At 41.8% G+C, this 22,279-nt stretch overlaps 1 protein-coding gene across 2 annotated transcripts in view; it reads right to left on the bottom strand.

Moving 5' to 3' along the window:
• Positions 1–10,480, bottom strand: part of FZD6 (frizzled class receptor 6) — a 30,929-nt gene extending 20,449 nt beyond the window's left edge. Inside the window, exons 1-2 of one of the 2 annotated variants that reach the window (XM_057372457.1) lie at positions 10,414–10,480; positions 9,600–9,975 (exon numbers count right to left, since the gene is read on the bottom strand). In XM_057372457.1, coding sequence (XP_057228440.1) covers positions 9,600–9,779 — 180 coding nt within the window. In that variant the 5' untranslated portion in view covers positions 9,780–9,975; positions 10,414–10,480. Of the gene's footprint in view, positions 1–9,599; positions 9,976–10,308; positions 10,374–10,413 lie in introns of those variants that run through there. The other variant, XM_057372458.1, reaches the window with a different exon arrangement.
• Between the last annotated feature and the right edge of the window lie 11,799 nt (positions 10,481–22,279).

The following is a 22,279-nucleotide window of genomic DNA, read 5'->3' on the forward strand; positions in this document are numbered from 1 at the left end:
GATCTTAAAACCCCTGTGCTGTAAAGTGCCGTGGCCCCGGGACTGGCCGGCAGGCAGCCAGATGTCTGTGCGGGGCAGGTTCCGTGGGACCAAAGTTCACCACCCATCTCAAGCTGAACTACCCAGGCACCAACTCAGGGTCCTGGCTGTGCAACTGCTCAGGGAGCCCAATCATTCATCAGCTAAATATCAATATATTTGTGACAAGAAATATTTGCARCAAGAATCCATCTACAAACTCTTCACCATCATTCATCCCATACATGCAATATACATATGTATATAGAGCTACACGCCCATACATTTATATGTCTGCAAATATATATATTCTGGTCTCTATAAATTYTGAACTTTTGTATTAGCTATTCAAAAGTGATGGAAATATTAATCAGAAATCGTACCAGAGTAAGGAAAAGGAACATGGGGGAATGTTTCCAAAGGTCAGTAGTGCAGCAAGGCATTCATACACTTTAATTAAACAGAAAACAAGAAACAAAAAAAACCAAAAAACCCATTAAAAAAAMCTACTCCARCACCACACCTGAGCACCAAGGTTGTCACTGACAGTATAAAATTAACAGTACAAATGGACAGAGACACAATGATAAAGCAGGCTAATCTAATTTTAAAATTTTATACACTGAATTGTTTTGCATTAACTAYAGTCACAAAATATTTTGAGTTGGAAGGGACTCCCTAGGATCAAGTCCAACTYGTAAGTGAATGGCCCATGCAGAGATCCAGCAAGAGAATTTCTTTCTGAAGTAAAATAACATAATTCTATATTTCCCCTTTAAGTATTTCTACATGCAAAGTAAAAATACATATATCTCTATATTTTATTTATATCTTGTATTTTTAACCTTTACAGCAAAGGTTATAAACAATATAAAAAGAAATATTACATCTTACTGTAAGTTGTTCTGAAACAAACTAAGGTACAAGTATTTCAAATTGTTTTCAAAATAGCTTATTACCAAAATGCACTGCATTTTTTGTTCTAACCTAAATTACAGCTTGACCTAAATTATAGATATTCCAGCCTCTGCAATTTACAGTCCATAACAAACATGAGAGCTTTTTCCCAAGCWTTACAGAACTGAACTATTTATAAAAAGATTTTCAGTTACTGTATCTGGTTTAGGTTTTGTGTAAACTATACAGAAGCATAAAAGACAAACAAAATAAGTTCACTGAAGGAAAGTATACTGAAGGCCCTCAAACATCTAAAGTCTAGACAGAGCTTCATTACATCTGGACTGTGGTAACACAAGAATCGCAATTCCTAAATTCTCCATGTATTTGSCATGTATTACAGGAGTGAATGGATTAATTGCTGAACTTTTTGTACAGAATTCAGTGTAAAGGATTACCTGTAATAATGTTGATACTTTCTGTTATCTTCAAAAAGCCCCTCATTTCAAAGAAATTTCAGCAGATGTCATTACTGCTCTGGTTCCAAAAGTCATCCAGATTCATRCTTCCCCCTTTGCTCTGCGAGTGTGGTGGCACACTTCAGCACAAAAGCACCACCCAAGTTACCAGAGTAGTAACTGCACCATTTCTTTCTTGTCTACTTCATGCATTTTTAAGCAGTCTTAAATAAAAACTTCAGTAGTCTTAAAAACCTCAACTTTTTTATAATGTGGGAGATGTCAGTCAGGCATGCACAAGGACCAAAGTGAACCCCACAAAGCTGCAATCATCTACCTCAGCACCCACAGTCATTACCTCTGCCTTCTGCTTTCACTGTTTCCAACTGGTCATACTTTGAGACACTCCCCAGTTCCGAATGACTGCATTAGAAATACTGTTTCTTTATTGTTAGCCCACAGTGCTCATTTTGGTGACTTTCCCCTCATTATCCTCCCTATATCTCCTGTTCTAAAAACTCAAGGCCACCTTTTCTTCCTCCCTGTAACGTTATGATTTGTGGGCCATGTTAACCTTCGGCATATGTTTTGTTTGTAGCTTCAAGTACAATCCCCAGAGAAATGCTCCAGCCACCTGGATTCTTAAAATGGTGCCCCTTGTACCTTWGTTGCAAGAGTGTTAGCTGGGACATGCCATCTTGGCAAATGGGTATTGCTAGGTCACCATGAGGCTAGATGGGTACAGTCCCTCTCAAAAAAACTGCTTTTCATTTTTGCATGCAAGCCAACTGTGTGGAGAGTTTGGCCACTAAGTGCTTTGTGGCAGTATCTACAGAGACTAAAATCTGGTTATGCAAGTCCTCTGGGGAATACAGCATGAGCCAGACTTGGAAGGATGYGGTTATTCTCTGAAATAACTAGATCTACCAGAAGTTTAAGTACAGGAAATATGGATTTTTCTTTTTTTTCTCTCTCCCAGGAAGCTCTTGTCTAGAGGAGAAGGTATCTTTGGTAGAGGACATCCTTACCTCCTGCAAAGATTCATTATTCAGGCCTCTCTCCCCCCATCTACAGTAGGTACTTACACAGCTCTTACACACTRCCCTGCACACCTCCTCTTCTTCCAATAGCTAAGCAGAAAACAAGCAAGCCTCCACTCACCTACACTGCATAGTTCAGAAGGGAACAGACATATGTATCTTTTCCACGGGCAAGCAACTTATCACTGTGTTATAGCAATCACACTGTGTTATAGCAATCACATGCACATAATACACAAAAAAGACCCAAAAAGGCAACCATGTGACAAAGGAACCATGTTTGCCCCTAAAGGCAAACATCAGTTTGACAATCAGATCAACAGTCAACACCGAGAGTGAGAAAAAGGCAGCAAGTTTTGTGAAGCAGATACTCRCACTCCCTCCTTTGAAATGCAGTAGAGAACTGAACGGATGACACAAAAGTAGTTTCAGAAATTGTCAGATTTAATCATTGCACTGTCAAACTAGAAAAGAAACCATGGACATTTGACCACATTCCRAATCCCACACGGTTCTTTTCTGGACCATTTGCTTTTTATGGTCCTTATCAATGAAAGCAGAGGTAACATATTGTAGCCAAGCTGTCACCCTGAACATCCATCCTGCAAATGGAAAACTAAACCTGCACTCGACCTCCAYCAGCACACAAGGGCCGGAGCTCCATCCAGCCTCCTGACCCATGCAGCACCGAGGACAAAGAACATCTCACACTTGACCACCACAAAGCTCTCTTCAGAAAGACATCAGGATCCTATGCCATTCTTAGGCTASATTTGTAGATGACATAAACATCATGAGCCTTGCAAAGATGTTCACCAAGGTACCTTGGTTCACCCAAAGCCTTCAAGGCAATCCAGCTGCTGCTGCCAGAGCTGCCATGGGTCAATGCAYTGGGTGTGAGTTGTTACTGTTTGACAACTCACAGACAGCAGAGGGAAAACAGTGTGGACCACCTGCACACAACAATATACAATTTTGTCCGTTTGCCTACTCTTCATCTGAAGATGACCTTYGAAATCATGGTCACCACATCACCCTCACCAGACCTGTTCTACTTAATCTGATTTGCTAATGACCAAATAAATCTCACAGAGCTCCCCCCGGGCAACAGCCACTTCCACAAAAACACTAAGATGATCTGGAAATTGCAGCTTTCTACATCTGAGAGCTTTGTACCCACTGCTGGCTTTTCCCAACTCCAAGGATTATGTTCTCTCACCAGATGGTTCAGCTCCCAAGCCCTAACTGCCTCYTATCAATGAAGGCAAAGTAGTTCCAAATGCAGTAGCTCTGTTCCTGGTTTCCTTCTTTATATCATAGAAGGGAAGATTGCATGACTCAATTCATCTACAGCTGTCCCCCTGGAGCAGTTACAGTCACAGGACTAAGCCCATGACTGCACACTTATGGTGCCTGGTTTAACCACTGACCATATTTCAGATTTGAGCATTCAGAAGAGGGAATTGGAGGCTGCACAGCGAGACTAGGAAACCACCACAGCTTTTAGCTACACTTGAACATTAACCAGGACACTGCAGAAGGGACAGACATCCACAGGACACAAATATGATATCATAATATTTCACAGAAGTCTGCTCTTRAGAAAGATCTGCAAGACAGCCTTCCATAGGCCAGCTTCAGACCTCATGCACAGTGAGACTGGCCAAAATCCAGCCCAGAGYAAAACTCCTCCATCTCAGGCAGCAGACAGGTAGGAAATGTGCTAACAACTTCACCTAGTGATCTACTCCCATAAAACCAAATTACCTGTAGAGTAGGCAGAGCCTCTGAACATGGATAAACAGGAGGAATTACACTGTCAACACCACCTCCAAGAATCCCAGCTACCATCTCTTTGTCAAGCATGCATTACTTTGGACTCCCATGTATTCTAAATAGCATCCTTGCAGCACAAAGAGCAAGGCAGTGCTACCCACATTATCAAGTGGMCAAGTACTGCTGTTCAGAGAAAGCAGCAGCAGATTTTGCAGATGACTGATACACTTAAAGCCAGGATAATACGATTACACAAACTGGCCTGCCTGTCTGCTTTCAGTCAATCTGCACAAGCCAATCAAACCTGATGAAGGGCCTCAATACTACAGGTAATAAACACTGTTTTAGTGGATCTAATTTACTGTACCCATAGGAATCAGAAAAAATGGTTTATGCATGATGCTATAAGYACCACCCTAAGAACTAAAGATGATGTTTCTTTGGACTGAGAGCAAGAAAGCACAAAAAATGAACACACATTCCAAATTTTTGTGATATTTTACACAATTACACAGCTACCGATGTTTTTGACCCCTTAGTCAATGCTTTTCTCCAAGTTCCATGGTGATGCTTGAAACAGAATTACTCATGTCCACCTATTCTGTGTTTTGGTAGAGACATACCCAGCAGAGAAGTCAGTTGTACTGCTTTGTGTTTCCTTTGGTCCATATGAAGCATCTATAAAAAATACTTTGGCATTTGCCAACTTCCATTTAACAAGCATCAATTTAGCTGTCTCATCACCACAATCTTTTGTGACCACYACCTCATTCGGAGAAACTAGAAAATTTACCTTACTTTGTACACAGTAATACATTATGTTCTACATTTACCACTTAAAGTCTTCCCTGCTCCTTAATACTATGGTAAAGAGACAACAAAAATATTACAAACAAAATATGAATTCAAGTGTCCTTTGTACTTTTCCATCGGGTCAATGTCCAYACCTCTGCACACATTCTCCAGTTCAGGGTCTGAGGCAGCACCAGGGACAAAACATAATTCAAAGCAGATCAAGAATGTTGACTGCTTTCCTAAGAGATGCTGAAATTTAAACTCCAAGTTTTAAGTACTAGTGGTTCACAAATTACACCAAGCACTGCTCATATGGAGTACAAGGAAGTAGAGAGATGGCTTTTTCTAGAGATTAARTATATTTACACCTGTGCTACTTTGCAGGATATCACAAAACAGCACTTATTTTCCCAAAATTCCCAACCAACAGTGGTAGACAGCTTCCTCTTTCCTATGTGTATACACATACGTACCAATTTAGCCTTGCAGACACCAGGTTTCCAGGTTTTTTTTTAAGTACTGTTACACTGAATTAACTGTAAATTTGTATTTAGTGGAAGCAAGTTAAGCCATTACATTACAAATTTTAACACATGCACCTTCAGTGTTAAACTTTTGAAGGTATTTTTTAACCCTCTCTAAATGGTTTTGTTTAACCCGACCCCAGTTTTCACACAATTTTTGCCACTGCTGCAGCCAGCTGCACTAAGCWCTCCATAGACACGCACACACATATTCTGGCACATGGCCAGGAACTCAGAAGTGAATGGAAAACCCACTACTGAATCATTTTCTCAGGCTCTCTGAGGTATTTTATTGTTCTCTGTGCGACATTTTCCAGTGTTTTCTATAGTCTGCTCTAAAAACTCACTGGCAAGCCTTYTCCCTTTGTACTTCTACAGACCTGTGGATCTTGCCCACATTAGGAAGTCTTAAGGGCTTGTCTCCTGTGGGCACATTCCAGAACTGCATCAGAACAGATTAAGAGATATGAAGGTAAGTTACAACACAGTCATATTCTCTGCCTTGCTGGAATAATGCCTTCAGTTGACAACCTATTCCAGGATAGTTAAAGTAGGAATTAATTTGGAATTMGAAGTGACTTGTTTCTGTGGATGACCACGAGGGGGAGTTACCCCTATTTAAATACAGCYGTAATGAAGCAGATCCTCTGCTATGTTCACCTATTTTCCTCATGAGACAAACCCTAGCTCTGCCACCTCCCAACCTGAACTAGTAGTAACAAGAGTGGTGTTACTGTTAAACTGCTCTGAGATACAGAGATGGTAGGCATCTGCAAATAATCAGATTCCACAGTCATGCAGATGTTTAGCAAACATACACAAAACTTCACACCACAAACCCATGTGGTTTTACTTTCCTAAAATCACCATTTGCTGTGTAAACAAAACTAATCCAAATACAAAGTAAAACTCAAGAAGCCAAAATTCTGTCTGCCAAGTTGAAAGCTCAGAATTAAACTAAATAAATAAATATGTGAAYGGAGGGAGTAACTGGAAATTTCATATTTTTTATTGCAGAAAGTAAGATCCCAGAGAACTACCCTCACTAGCCAGAACATGTATAACAGAGRCCCTAGGACTGAGTTCGTATTTTTCCTGCTCTACTGCTTCACTGTTCTGGTTTATGGCATATCATTATGAACGGGTGATACACAAGGCAGAATTTCAAGACTGTATCAGCTGCTCAACTGGAAGACAACCACTACCTGAGACAGTAGCTGCACATCATCCTCTCCTGGAGGATTTCTCTGAAGATGCCATCCAGAAATACCMATTTAACACCTTCCCAGAAAGCAGAGAAACTATTCAAAAGACTTTGTGCACCARGAGATGAAAARCACAGCTCTTCTAGCTATACAACAYTCCCTYGCAGCAGAACACAYCTGTAGAGCCTTCAGAGTAGGAAACTGTGATTTACTACTGTTTTGGAAAATTAACTTCACCTTGAGGTGACACTTGTCCCCTTGACAAATCTTGGTCCTTCTGGGGAGTAAACGCTTCCCAAGTTTTCAGAGAAGATAGAAATGTAAAACTGAACTAACATTAGGGCTCTGTCTGCACAAAATATTTTTGATTTCTTGAAGAAGTCTCCACCTTGTGCCTTAGGATTGCAAGATTAAGCATCTTACTCAAAGTCAGTTAAGATACAGGGCGCAAAATACTGCAAGCATCAACCTCAAAACCCAGTGAGACCTTTCAGGCTAGCATGTAAATCTCGTGCCCAGTCTTGAGAACAGGCAGTGAGGAGGGGAGGGGATAGAGCAAGATAGAATTCAAGAAGAAAGCCTCTCAGCATTCCTACTGAGGATCAAAACAAAACACTCCTATGGAGTGCAAACAAGCTATTAAAATTCTTTCTCTGGTATGGATGAAGTTTGGACTGAAAATTACAGAAACATTCAAGCTCTTAAAGCAACAGAAGTCTCCTCCACCTCCCAACCCGCTGCCTCTTTATGGYTGAAATATGAAATTAAACACTATTCCAGAAGGCAGTGACTCCTCCTCCCCTGCTGCAACACCAAGTCCCCTGAAATGCAGAACCCTTTGACAATCCTGAGAAGGCTCTCCATTGCATTCAACTATGGACAAACTGGTGCTGTTACTGAACAACATGCAAAATGACATCAAAATGTATAAGTGACATTGGAACACACTGGTCCCTCTCARAAAGAAGRCCCAGCAATGAACCACTGTAAGCTTTTACCACATTAATTCTGAATCTAACCACTAGCAGCAAATTCAACACRAGCTTCAAATGGAACGAGAGMAAACTCCCTTTCWCCTCTAATGCAGCTGTCTTAAAAAKTCACTTTGACCAAGCAATCCATCATCACTGCTGGACCACAAATAAAGGCARGCAGACCACCACACAAGAGGCAGCTCAGAAATGTCTGCACAGCACCACAGCATTGAGGAATACCAAATTAGAGGCCAGGGAGTGGCAATACAGAAGACTAGGAAGCAAATCAAAGAGGGTAGGGAAATCAAATCCTAATAGATACTSTTGTTCCCCATAGCTACCCAGCCAGTTGGCTGAGTAGTGATCAATCACTGCAATAGTCAGAGGTGGTTATAAGGGTGACAGGATGGAAAAAGAGAGAAAACAACAAAACTTCTCACTACCACACAATTTTTTATGAAACAGTTATATATAGTACATATGTGTAGATATATATATATATATAAAGTAAGCCATGAATCCTTTCCAGAGGGAACTCCCTCCATGCCTGCACTACACACAAGTCACCGACAGCTGAGAAAAGTCAGTCATGGCAACCTAATAAAAATGACTCTGTGGTCTCTCTGCCCTAACAGCAGCATGACTGGGAGGCACAAATTCTGACAAGTGCTGGCTCAACGGCTGCAGTTAAGACACACCAGGTAAGAAGCAGCAGCATAGCTGAGGAGATAAAGTGGCAGACACTGCAGGAAGCATTCCTGACAAATGACGACTAGAGAAGGCACTGCACAGCTCACTAATGAAGCCTGCAGCCTGCCTTCCCACTTAAAAGGTCTCAGTTTTTAAGAGATTTGCAGCTGAATTCAGTTGCTCGAACACAGGCGGCTTAACATTCGATACCAGAATTACCAGGCTGACAAAAACAATGTGAGACCAAAGCCTGTGCCATTCCAGGCTGACAGCTGGTGGCCAAACAGGGAATCGTGATTGTCCCAAGCAACACTGAAAACGTGTTTTAGCAACTGAACCATGCTCCTCCTCCAAGCTCAGTAAAGAGTATGCAAATAAGATTTCAGTAGCACTACCTCCAACACCACATATAATTTTTTTTTAAAAAACAGAAACTCAATATTCACCTCACTTCTGCTTCACCCTCTGCATAGTAGAAGAGCTTTCCAAGACCTGTGTTAAGATTTTCCCCCTCCTCTTACCACTGAAAAGGTATTATTAAAACAGGTTTAAAACTTGTTTTACAAGCCTCTCACCCAGAGAAGCTTTCGCCCTTTACAGGTATTGCTACAGGCAAAGCCTTTCCACAACGTGGCATATTCTCAAGGGAGCCACACTTAAGAGTCAGTTCAGGTAAGAAAAGTGCTTCTTTTCGGCTTAAAAGAGTAAAGTTGCTCTTTCAAACAGAAGTTGCAGCATCCAGTCAGAAGACAACAGAATGTAAAAGCCACARTGGAGAACAGGGATAAGAATAACTTCAGGTGCTTCTCCTTAGTAGATGYAAGCTGAGCGAAGACCAAAGAGCATCTTCTAAATATGATTTTTGCACTGAGTTCAGGCAGGCCAGGATATCATAAACTATTTCCCCTRAGAATTTCAACAATTGCTCTGTTTAACAGTAAGGTGCCCAAGTTATATGCGATCAGCTCTGCCAAAATGGTCTGAATAACCACATTGCTTTGTTATACCTTCCTCTTCCACTCTAACACAGGATCCAAGGCAGGGTGGAGARAGGAAGTCAGTAGGTCCCTTCCTAGTGCTGATACAACCAAGGAGCTCTAGAACACTCTGAAAAAAACATCTACTCACTAAACATTGCCTTKTCATTCAGTGCAACAGGTATCCCCAATAATTTCTTAATGACAAATTTATTATATACTACAGTGGGGTGGGAAGAACTTACGTCCATTTTGCGAGCAGCCGTGTCCTGATCATAGTGTCCCATGATGTTTGGAAAAAAAGTCATATTGTAAGGCATTCCTGAACATCTGGAAATAGTAATTGGCTCACACGTGAATAAGCTGTGYCCCTGCACCAGAGCTAGAAGTAAACTGCAAATCGCAGAGAACACAAGTGCTCCCATTTTGTCAGGATCTCCAACTTCAGCACATCGCTCTGTTCAGTAGTTAGATCGGCGTTGCCCAAKGATAAAAACACACATCTTCCTCTGCTGACTCCAGCGCAAGGCAGTAAGGCACACGATCASACTCCTCACAGCTGCTTTAGGTATTGCCCCATCTTGGCTGAGCGCGGTGTTACTAACACTCTTTTCTTCGCGCCTGTACGTGCAGAGACGGGACAGAAAAGTGAGCAGCAGAAACAACCCGACCGCGACCACCCGTCCGCAGGCCGAGCTCGGCCTCCCCGCCGGCCYGCAGACAAGAGGGCAGCTCCTGCCGGGCCGGGTGCCCCCCGCGGCCCCTCTCCGGCCCCACACACCCCGCCGGGGCCCTGGAGCCACCGCCGTTCCCAACGCCCCGTTCCCAGCCCCGCCCTGGGAAGCGGCGCCCGCGGGCCCGGCAGTGCAGTCGGCCCAGGAGCCGGGCTCGCCGGGCGCGGTCCCGGCGCCGCATCCCCGCCACGCCCGGGCCGCGCCCCCACCGCCCCCTCACCGGGACCCGCCTTCCGGCGCCCCCCCCGCGGCAACGCTCCGGGTTGGAGTCGCTGCTCGCCGTGGCGAGACGGGACGGGGCCCGACCCGCTACCGCCGCACTCACCGGCAGCGGCCCCTCCGCGATGGCCGCCCCGCGGCACCTGCAGGATGTGGCGTCTGGCGGGCGGGGCGGGGCGGCCGCACCTTCCCGGCGGGGCCGGGGGCCGGTGGCGGCGGGCGGGGCCCCTGCTGGGGCTGCCGGGGCTGCGGCGAGCAGCGACACGGCCTGTGCTGCCGCGGGCTCGGGCGGCCCGAATTGCTCCAGCGCACCGGGAGCCCCGGTTGAGAAGGGCCCGGGACTGTAACATGGACACAAACGGCGTGAAAATCCCTTCAAACAGACTCGGCACTGGGGTTYTCGTGAACATCTCTGTAATGCACTGTATAAATAGTGAAGGCAATTTACAGACATTCAAGTGTCTGGACATGAACGTGTCCCCTCGCTGGAAGCGATATCGAGGATTGTTCCCGATCGCGCCTTGGCCTCTGCCCGACGGGAGGGCTCCGCGGCAAAAGGCGACCGGCCCCACGCTGCCAACATTACTGCCACCTTCACTGCCACCCTGGCTGCTGCCTTCACTGTCACCCTCGCTGCTACCCTGGCTGCTGCCTTCACTGTCACCCTCGCTGCTACCCTGGCTGCTGCCTTCACCGCCACTTTTACTGCCACCCGTGCTGCCACCGTCCTGCAAAAGGCCTGAATCCTCAGGAGACGGGGGTGCGGACATCGGTTAGATGAGGCTACAACTGAGGAAGAGATTGGTGTTAAAGTCGATGCTTAGTGACTGAATCCAATGAAGGAAAGGGAAGTAATCTGAAGTATTTACTGAGGAAAGGGACGCTGTGGTGAGAACAAAGAGAAATGRTTGTTCAAGCGAAGGAGGAGCATTGTGGTGACTTTGGTGCTCAAACTGCTGCTGTCTTCCAGACACCCTGCTCGAGGATGTGCGCACTGTKCTCCTGCTGCTCCCACACCTGCTGCTGGCTGAGACCACACACACCGGACAAGTACTGGCCAGTAGCGCTCAACCATGTTCACAAACTTAGGCCTGAGTTAATGGGTCCTAACTRTAGAAATGCTGAAGGTTACTAAGCAGAGGTGACAAATTTCTCAGCATGGAGCCACCCAAGGTCTCATCAGGCTGCTGTTCAGCTRTGCAAGTTTCTCCCAAGCTCCAGGACTGGAACAGGAAACACCAGATGCCKAGACATGCAAACCAGATTTAGGAATRGTTTTATGATGTTCAGGCAGCRCTGCCTCTCTCCTAATGAGGCCCGAGATAGTCTGTGCAGTCTGGCACATTTATCCAGAGAATCCATCCATGGACGATGGAGAGTGTGAACATGCACATGGTTTTTCAGAAGACAATAAGCATCTAGAAGCATTCTCTTAATGTGGATATTTTGTGTGTCATTGCCCATGTCACTCTACAGAAACACAAAACTACTCCAGATTCCCTTGCACCAAACCATGTTAGCACCTCTGTGAATCATGAGGAGGATTATACCTACCTGCTGCATATCCACATAGCTCTGCTACTTGAGTACATGGAGTAACTYGATAGCTGGAATTAAATTTGCTGTACAAACAAGCAAATGATGTTAAATTAAATGTTATTTGCAGGTTGTGGAAGTTAATGTACTCTACTCCATATGAGAATGCTCACCTACATTATCCTTTGTCACTGCTCTATTTCTCATCTTCCATCTGGCTTCTGTCCTACTCTCTCTCAGTAGCTCTTCCCATCCTAGAAATATTACATTTTTCTTTTAATGAKCTCTGAGAGGCCGCATACTTTAGGGGTCTGGCAGTGAGAGCCCCAGGAGCATGCATGGGACAATTTCTCCACTCCATTTCTGCAGAAGATCTTGGAAGTTCTTGCTCAGCCCTTGATGRGGTTGCATAGTCGCTCTCAGCTCTGGGAACACCATCAGGCACACTGAAACCTTGCAAGGACTAAATGTGTTCAGTGCAGATTCACACTCCACCAGATTTCTAATGAGCTCCCTTTCCTTTCTAGTTCCATTGACTAAGTCTATAGGCATTTCATGGAAATGGCAGGACAACCATCTAAGACCATCTATACCAAGGAAAAAGTCTCTGCTTCCCAGCATATAGGGTTGACAAATTCTCAGACAAGCTTCTGTTACAATTTTAATATGGAAAAACCAGCACATCTTGCATGATTTTAATGACTTTAATGATTTTAACTTAGTGTGTAAATTTTGCTGAAAAACCAAAGATCCAAGGTGGGAAAATTTCAGCCAAACCACAGAAATTTGTCAAAGTAGCAAGCATCTGAAAATAGGGTATTGGGAGGAGTTTTGCAGTTTTAGCAGTAAGCTCTACTAGTACCATAATGTACAAATATGGTATTATATAAAGTGATGAATTTGTTTGTTCCATCAGAATGCATTTTTGTGTGTAAATCTCTGAAAACCCGATATGGCCAAGTAACATTCATTTCCTTCCCTAAAGACTCTCAAGTTTTTATTAGAAGACAGGAAAAGGCAGAGAACAGGAAGCATGAACCCTTTCTTCAATCACACTACTAGTATACTTTCTTTGCTCACAACCTAGTTGCTAAGCAAGTTATTCCAGAGGTTAGTTCTCAGAGCTGTGATCTGAATATATTTGTTTCTGGCTCTATTAAGGTCTTGACTAACCAGAGTGGGAAATGTGAGCACTCTCACTGGTATCTAGCAAAACACCTTTAAGTATGATTAAGGATTTTAATCATGTGCTCAGATATGTTGCTGATTTAGAGATACAGCTACTTGGATGTGTAAATACTTTGTTCACCTAGCACTGGAGATATTGTTAACTTTCCAGTTAATATTGATTTGCTGATCTTTCCCTGGCACTGCCTCAAACAATTATAGTTTAACAATTTTTACTGTGAAGAGTATAAGGGATTTAAAGCCTTATTTAAATCCTAGGTCATCTTCAGATGCCTTTCAACAAATTTAGCAGAAGGGGATTCAGCAGTAGCACACAGCAGGTCCCTCCCAAGCTCTGCTTGCTCCTACCATCTTCGTAATGGATGTGGTGGAATAGGCTSTGTGTTGTCCCATTCATGCACATGTTTCACCCAGCTTGCTTAAACCCGCCCTCAGCAGAAACATTCACAACTTGCCCAGGCTATGAACTAAAGCACCATTTTCTCCATCAAATTTTTTTTGTGGGGACACCCCTCCGGAAAAGGCAAACAGCAATGTGACCRTGTTTACCTGCTGCATGAACATGTTGCCCCACATGCTTATGCTTTAGGGAGGAGGGATCTCAAGTGGTTGGCAGTTGTCAGGAGAAGCCTTCCTCTGACACACCAGGAGGATGTGTGCAGTGGTAGTGCTTGGACTCCACAGTCAAGCACTTGCACACTGGTTAGAGCTTTTTCCTCTTGGCACATCTGAAAGCTTCAGAATTGGATTGCTCTGTTGGAACATTGTACCAAAGTTTGACTTAATGTAATTTAAATGTTACACATTTGCCAGTTACATAGTTTGATGTTGGCTGATTCAGTTAGGAGGATCATAATGTTCTTATTATTCTGCATTTCRAACACATTATTCATAGTTTGTTGAAATTTAAAAGGAGTGAATAGCCAGTAGATGGCACTAATAAATCCTGTTGTGAGACTTAAAACTGAAAAGTGTAGTTCTTGTCTTTTTCTCAAATACATTTTGGAAATTTAAAAAACTAGACAAACCAGCATTATTTATATAATTTATACGTCTTAGTTTGCATTAATAGTTTATAAAGATAATGCTTTTCCAAAGTCAAAACTCTACCATGTTTTTGAACACATAAACTTGTGAGGAAGAACACAAAGATGCGTTACAGTAATTTCCCAGTTACTTGGAAAATACAGTCATTGATGAGTTAATGCCCTCTGAGCTGCAGTCTCATGCAGCTGTATCAGCTTAAACCTTGTTTATAACACATTTTGTTCCATAAAGCCTTTAAACTGTAACCCACCCACCTCAACTCACTGCAGCAATGAAGACTGGAGAAGGAATCGTATCGAGAAAGGCAGAATGCTGATGCATTGTCATGTGCTAATCGCATTACTGCGTGCTTCAAACCCATGTCATCTTCTTCCTGAGCRAAGTATCTTATTTAGACTTTAGTCCTTCAAAATATTACAGTTGTGTGGGTTGTGGCACCCACACACAGGAAGATGTTGATTTCTTTGATGCAAGAAAGATCTCATCTTTCATTTGTCTGTAAATGACAACAGTGTTGCTTTAATAAAACAGTGATTATGCTAATAGTATTTYTTTCCAAACAGGTTACCTCACCTAGCCGCGGATATGAAGCATGATGCAAATTAACAGGAAATACTCTCATAAAGAGTAAACTGTCCTGACAGTTTAAGGCCAAGGACACTTCATTCCTTGGTGACTTTTAGCAGCTGCCTTCACTCCTGAGAAAGCTGCAGCCTGTSTGTTTGGGTCRCAGTAACAGTAGCAACAACGGTGAGCTTTTTTCTTTGACAGAGCCCCTCTTATCTCATTGTTTCTGTGGCTGCAGAGGTACTCACTTTAAACAATTTTACAAAGGCTGGGGGAAAGGAAATCTGTGTTTCAGGGCATGAGTAATTTCCTGTGGAAAAGACTGATATGAACCGAGCACTCAGAGCAGACAGGCAAGGTATAGGTGATTCTGACAGTAAAGCAGAAAGTCCTGGCATTATGGGCTATATTGTAGCTTTTGCTCCCTCCAAAACATTGAGGCGTTAACTTGAGTTGAACTGTCTGTTTCAACGCAATGTGCAATTAGCAAAGCAGGAATKACTTCACACACATTTCAAATGCTGTTCTTTAAGTTGGTAGTTCAAGATATTTATTGGAACATGAGGCTGCTACAGATACAACAATAGTTTTGGAAGTTCAGATGCAGCTACTACAAGGTGATTCGTGTCAACCTGTTMAAGGCAGACTAATGAGCATCCACAGCAGTGTTCCAGGGCATTGGTGATTATATCTATCCCATAATCAGCTAATGCATCATCTCTCCTCATCATAACCATCCTGTGCTGCAGGGACTTCCCGAGTCCTGGGGAAGTACATAACAGAGTACCTTGTACAAAAAAAATCCAGATCTATCTGTAAGCAGATCTTCTAAACATCTCCTCCCAGTGGGATTTCTAGAGTGGCAGATTCACTATTTGCTAAAATTTGCAGGAAAAAGTTCAGATAAGAAGCACAGATTTTTCATTTTCATTGCTTCACAATCTCTTTGATAGCATTTCTTTTAAATCCTGTGAAATAGTTTTTGTTACTGTGTAAAAAATTAATTAGAAAGTGTCACAGTCACTGTATCTGTGATCTTTACAAATAGAACAGCAAACCATTTTCTGTCATTTTTTKGTCACTGTTTATGATAACAAAATACTGTTTTAATGATGATTTTAATGCTCAGAAATAATGGTTTTCCTAAGCCTGTTTTCAGGTGTTCCTGAGCTATTATAAATGGAAGCATCATGCAGAATACTAAACATGTTTTCAGCTGAGACATATAGTTTTGCCTGAGATCAATGCAGAATACAAAAATGAGTCACTCTTTAGATCTTACAGTGAGTATAACCACATAAGAACTCATTTCTCAGGTTAGTAAAACCTGCTACACTCCAGAACCTGTGTCAGCATTACAGTATTAAATTAGGATTTGCAAAATAGGGTTCTGGAACGAGTTATACCATGTTCTGGGAGATAGTGCTGACCACTGTTAAGACTTCCAAATTATATGAACCTAATTTTCTTAGTCTCCTTCCATGTTTTTTCATCCTTGATGTTTAAGAGCAACCATTTTATCACCAGTCAATGCCTGGAAGTGAAGCCTTTCCATCCAGGGATTTGTTGTCAGATTATGGAGACAACTGTATGAATGCRAAAGCATCTCAAATACAAATTAGGRCAGAAAAATAAAATAATGGAATTATAGAATGGTTTAGGCTGTAAGGGAATCTTAAAGGTTATCTAGTTTCAACTCCCCTGCCATGGGCAGGGGCATCTTCAGCTAGACCAGGTTTATTAGACCCTCATCCAACCTGGCCTTGAACACCTGTAGATATGTGGGACTTGAAATATTGTCAGACAAAAAAAATTAAAATAGACAAAGTCAGTAATGAATGAGGAAAGGTTTTAGTATGTATCAGTAGTAATCTCAGTAGGTCACAAACAGAAAAAAGGGCTTCATTTGCAAGGCATTGAATCTGACCATAAAAAATGCATTTTTTTRCTACATCTAGTTAACATTCAAATTTGTCATTCTACCTGTCATGCCAGTGTTTCAGTAATTCACAAATACCATCAACTATGACAACAGACAATATGAGAGAAAAGAAGGCAGGCTAGGGTCTAACCACTGCTCTCCAAAGGACCCAAACTGCCCTTGAATGATGGAGATGCCCATGTCTCCTTCCACTGAGACCCTCTTGAGCATGATGCGATGCCCTTGTCCTGGACAGAACACAATTCAGAGCCTCCCAGTAGCAGAGGACAATGACTTGACAATGGGTAACTCTTCATTTTTGTATTTAACTCTTTTGCAAATCTGACTCAGAGCTTTTAGTCCTCCACTGAAATAGTTGAGTTTCTAACTGTGCTGGGTCATATGGGCACAAAAGACAACAGTGAGTCACCCTGTGCCACCAATTGTCACCTCATGCACTGATGATCCTTTACCTAAACTTTCAGGCAGTTTAAGAACCATACAAAAGGTTTAATTTGGATCATAATATGCTGGAAGTACACTTCCTCCTGGAACATTGTTTTTCATGGTTGCATTTAGGAGTAAGTTTGGAGCTACATTCTCTGCCTGGATTAATTTCACAGTGGGATCGTTCTGTAGAACCAATTGCTTTCCTGGTGAAAAGTAAAGAGAGGCAAAACAACCCCAGCGTAATAGCAGAGGCCATAGGTCTACTGAGCAGTTAGATGGAGGGCCTCATCATCTCATGGCTGGGAGCTGCTCCAGACCTAAGGATACTGACAGCACTTAAAGGAGGGGCCAACCAATCCAYGTAAGGAGGAGAGGGAAGCCCAGGGATGGCAACCCTGTTTACAGAGGCCAGAAAGGGAAAGAAATTCTATACCAAAGGTATTGTAATACACCTCCTGGGACCCTTTCAAAATGACAYTAGAGCAAAATGTATAGACAAGAAAAATCATTTTAACTCACCCAATTCAATTTCTGATGGAAATGCAATTGGAATAATGTTACTAGGATTTGTCAGTCTGGCCCTTGGATTCATAAATCCAATGTACTGTCTCTTCTTTGTGCATCAGATGTCACAACAGTTACCATAATACTTAGAAACTTCATTCTTTGTCACTCAAGCAGTTATTTGCTCTTGAATAAAGGGACTGAAATTAAATAACAAAGACAGATTTTTTTTATTCTCCTCTTTGTACTTGCATTATACTAAGACATGCCTCATTATCTTTTGCACCAATTTAATTCAGATATACATGTTTGTGCATCTCTGCCAATTGCATTATGTCTTTTCCTCAGCCACCAGTGAATAAAAGGTTTCTACACTCCCAGGAGTAAAGTGAATAATTAATCTAACCTTTTGTTTGAGCTCCACAAGAACAGTGTGAGTGAAGCTGTTGAATGCCAGGAACAATTYTCAAATTTCTACCAATTTGGAACAATCTAAAGTTTCTTTATATTCAGGAGCTCTAACTGTGTCAGTTCAARTACTGGTTTTAACATGTTTCTAAATTTGAAAGCAATAAAAATGGAGTAAAAAACAAACTTATATTGCTAGAGCTTTCTACTTTCATACTAATTTGAGGAGAGGGACATAGTTTCTTCTAGATTGTGGACTATTGTAGGACAACAGCAGCAGCATAATACATGTTGCTTGAATGAAGCCAGAGGCTCACTTATGAACACAGAAAAATAWTTTTTTGTATAAAAATTGTTTATAAAATAATGTCTTAAATTATAGAAGATTTATTTTCAGGCTTTAAAAAATGACATAAAAAAAACCTTAGGAAAAATTAGAAATCCACTGATTTTAGCCCACAGTTAACTCACTTTATATCAATAGAAAGTGTATCGAGTGTGCAAGACGTACTCATTTTAAAGCCCTAATGTACAAAGTAGACAAAGTGGTAGACAATTATCTTAGTAGAAATGAAAATCAGTGTCTCTTGAATCAAAACTTGCCTCTGCTGTGTGCTAGAGAAATGGTCAGTTAACAGTGAGAGAAAGATGTCACGTAGGTCTATCCCCACTGAGTTTCAAAMAGCTATTTTAGAGATATGGAAGAAAATCATAGAGTAGAAACAATTTCTATTAAATWGCACTGGTGTGACTAAGCAGAGTTTAAACTTGTCCATGGGAAGATGGAAATCATTATTTMTTTTGACCTCAAAGACATCCCAAATACCCAGCAGAGATGGAAGGTGCTATTACTTTTCYAAGAGTACAACAGGCAGCCCAAGAGCACTGTCAAGATATATTTTATTATACTATACATGTCAAAATAGTGGTCACCTGGACTTGCTTGATTGAGAGCACAGAAATATATCTGAGGATGCAGTGACACGGACTGTTCAAATATGTGGGATAAACCCCATTTGAATTTGGAGAGAAACAGGTCAAAGAACTGAGCAGGCATAAATGAGGATATCCTGAGGTAACAGGAAAAGACCATAAATTTGGAACTGGAGGGATCCCAGAGCAGCAGAGTTTTATTGCAGAGGGAACTGGTTGTTTTGTTTCTGTGTGTTCACCAGGAGTCAACATGCACCTGTGCCACGTGTGCAGTGCAGACCGTCTGGGACAAGGATCCAGGAGCACGTATTGGAGCTAAGGGATTTGGCAGTGTAAATTCACTCTAAATGCATTTGTAACATGAAATACCAGTGACAGCTTATCAGGCAGAACTGAAAAATTCCTATATGGCAAAGGCATAAGAAACTTYTTTCTCATGGATGCAAGTGATTCATACATTGTAAGAAAAGGCAGTGTGCAGAGAGATGAGCAACAATGGCAACTATTTCCTGCTGGAAAAAGGTGGCCTCATATATACTCTGGGAAGTTATTCTTCTGTATTTGTTAATTAATSTTCTAGAASTGTCAARAGATTGCCATGATATCAGGCACAGRTAAGGGATAAAAARTYCTTATWAGGKRTRAAATCCCAGCTASAGCAGSAGTGAGTATAAAGTGTTTGCCTCYACAATGATTTTAARCATRTTAGTTCRTCTGAAAGATGGTTTTGAATCAGAAATATAAATAAATAGTATCATTTGCACAGGGCACTTACATGTACATTAATATTGAACTCTCTCCATCCCTACAGTTCYCAGAGGGGATGATACTGCTTGGGGGAAATTGTAGCTGCTCAGTGAATYAATGATAACTAATTTTGCTCCTGTGTTTGGCAGTTGCGATCATGAGCTTTAGTTTCACCAGGTCTATATCTGAATTGGTAAAAATACGCTCTCAATGATACAATAATGTGTCTAACTCCTACTGCACTGCAGAAGGGCTGGTTCAGGGAGGTGGACAAGCCACAACACCCAGTGATTTAGGATCAAATCAGCCCTTGAGTCAGGCAAACTGAACATTAAGCCACTGACCTGAAAAGTTCTTTCTGCCTTTCATGAACAAGCCCCGTATTCAATTTCCTGGTAAAACCAGATACAGATGACCATTTTCATGCCTTTTGTATTTGACAGCTCCTAATAACTGATAAAGAATAGGCTGCTGCTTTGCTATGGTGCCTTTTCTTAAGCTGCTTGTTGACTGTGAGCAAACTGTTCTTTCTATCCATGCAGTAATACCCCAGACATATTTCCCTGTATCCAACACGTGGGTGTTTTGCAAAGGTTAATGGAAATTAAATTAAAGCTGAATAATACTGATTATAATGCAAGAGTGTGCAAGCAAAGCTAATTAATACAACTGGCAGCATGGCTCAGTCGTGCCCTATGACACCACTCTCTTTCTTTCTCCCTCAATCTCATTTTTTTTTCTAAGCAGGTACCCACAGCAACCTAAAACTACATGTTTTGTACAGTCCTGAATGGATAGATTTACAGCAGCATCCCAYATTTTACACTCAGGAATTAAATGGTATTCAATCCTCCAGGAAAAGATGCAAAGCTATTATAGTCTCTCTTYTTCCTTCTTGCTTATGAACATCCTAGTTCTACATTAGCATTACTGTATTTCCTAGATTTTAGTGTTTGCTGAGTTTTTCTGTGCAAGGAGCTGTTGAGAATAAACTTAGATTTTATCTTGATTAAGTGACATATGCCAACAAATGTATTTTCTTGTGGATCAGTTCACTTTTTATCTTATATTGATGATCCAACTTTTCCATTAGTTTACTGATGGATAGAAGAATGGCTTTTAACACTAGATAGTATTCACAGGTGACCTGAAAAAAAACAATTTGAAAATCAGACTGRAGGATTTGAAAACCAGAAAATGATAACAGGACAGAATGAGGTATCGCATCCCTACTCCTTAGAGCAGATCTTACTTCTTGATGGTACCTTTTCCACATGTTTCACTGAGCCAATCTGGAAAGGAGGCACCTGAGAAGGCACAGTGCAATGAGGGACRCTTGGCCTGAGGACACTGAAGGTTTCATTTGGAAACACTGCAGTGTATTGTATTCTTCAAAATATTTACCTCATTGTGGGATGAAAAGTACTGTGGACACGCTGTGTACASGTTATTGTAGCTCATGTAGCACTCCTAAGCATTAATTTTGGAAATGCTACCTCAGCACATATTCCCCAGAGGCTCGAGCACAATAGAGCCCATTAAACTTCAGCTTTGGGGGCTTTGCCTGCGACAAGACCCCCCCTCAGCTGCTTCTTGCACTAACAAGGGCTCCATTTGCAAGGCACTGTCTGATCCCAGATTTTGAATCATCATGTTTGTAGGTTCCCATGGGCTGTTACATGCCTCACTGCTGGACTGTGGTTTCCTTGTGTSCCTATCCTTTTTCTTTTTGGCACATCTGAAAGCCATTCCTTTGATATTATTCTTCCCTTTCCACAGGAARCAAACCAGTTGCCGTGTCAGCATCCTGGCCAGGAATCAAAGAGAACAAGCTACTTGTCAGGCAACACCCAGGCCTCAGACAACTAGGATGGGGATGATATTTCTGGGACTAAGGAAAAATAAGTGCAAATCACTAAGTGAAAATTAAGTGCAATTTTGAAAAAATAAAAAGTGCCATCTGTAAGAGTTATGAGTTTTTTTGTATGGCAGAGGTCATATGACACTGCAGCTACTTCTCCACCCTGTGTTCTCCAGTTCAGGCAGGAATAAGAGAATTTTTTTAAACTTCRTGTTCTAGTTGTCTCGTTGCCTCATGGCATCTTACTAGAGAAAGTGTCTAGAATTCCCAGTGTCTTCCTCTTCAGCCATGACAGCAACCACAAACTCTCCAATTTATAATTACAGAGGTACAATTGTATTTTGACTTCATAATCCCTCTTTGCAGATACATCGGTTTCTTATGGGGAATATATGTATCTTACATTCTTTCATACGACCAAGGAGTCCATGAGCCACAGCCTGAGGACATCAGACACAGAAATATTCTRATTCCATGAATAGTAGAGGTGGGAACCATTCATTACACCTTTGCACTCTTTGATGTCAACTTGAAAAGCTAAACGAACCACAGTYACAGGAATGTGAAATACATGGAGTAATAAACAGACACTTAAAAATGTTTCTTTATTTTCCTTTTCAAGTTAAAGGTCAACCTTCATTAATTTGCAGCAAAAATGAGAGTACAAAAATGTTCCCRTTAGTCTAGTTTGAATTTAGATATATTATTCATTATTTGCAAATAAAACTAAGTCTGCTTTTTCAAATACCATTTCTGTGCACAAATTATATAACTCWTTCTTTTCATAAGGCATGTAAAACAGACTTCAGT

Source organism: Malurus melanocephalus, unplaced genomic scaffold (genome assembly GCF_030028575.1).
Source record: "Malurus melanocephalus ecotype Western Australia unplaced genomic scaffold, MMel_1.1 scaffold_171, whole genome shotgun sequence".
Taxonomy (NCBI): Eukaryota; Metazoa; Chordata; class Aves; order Passeriformes; family Maluridae; genus Malurus; species Malurus melanocephalus.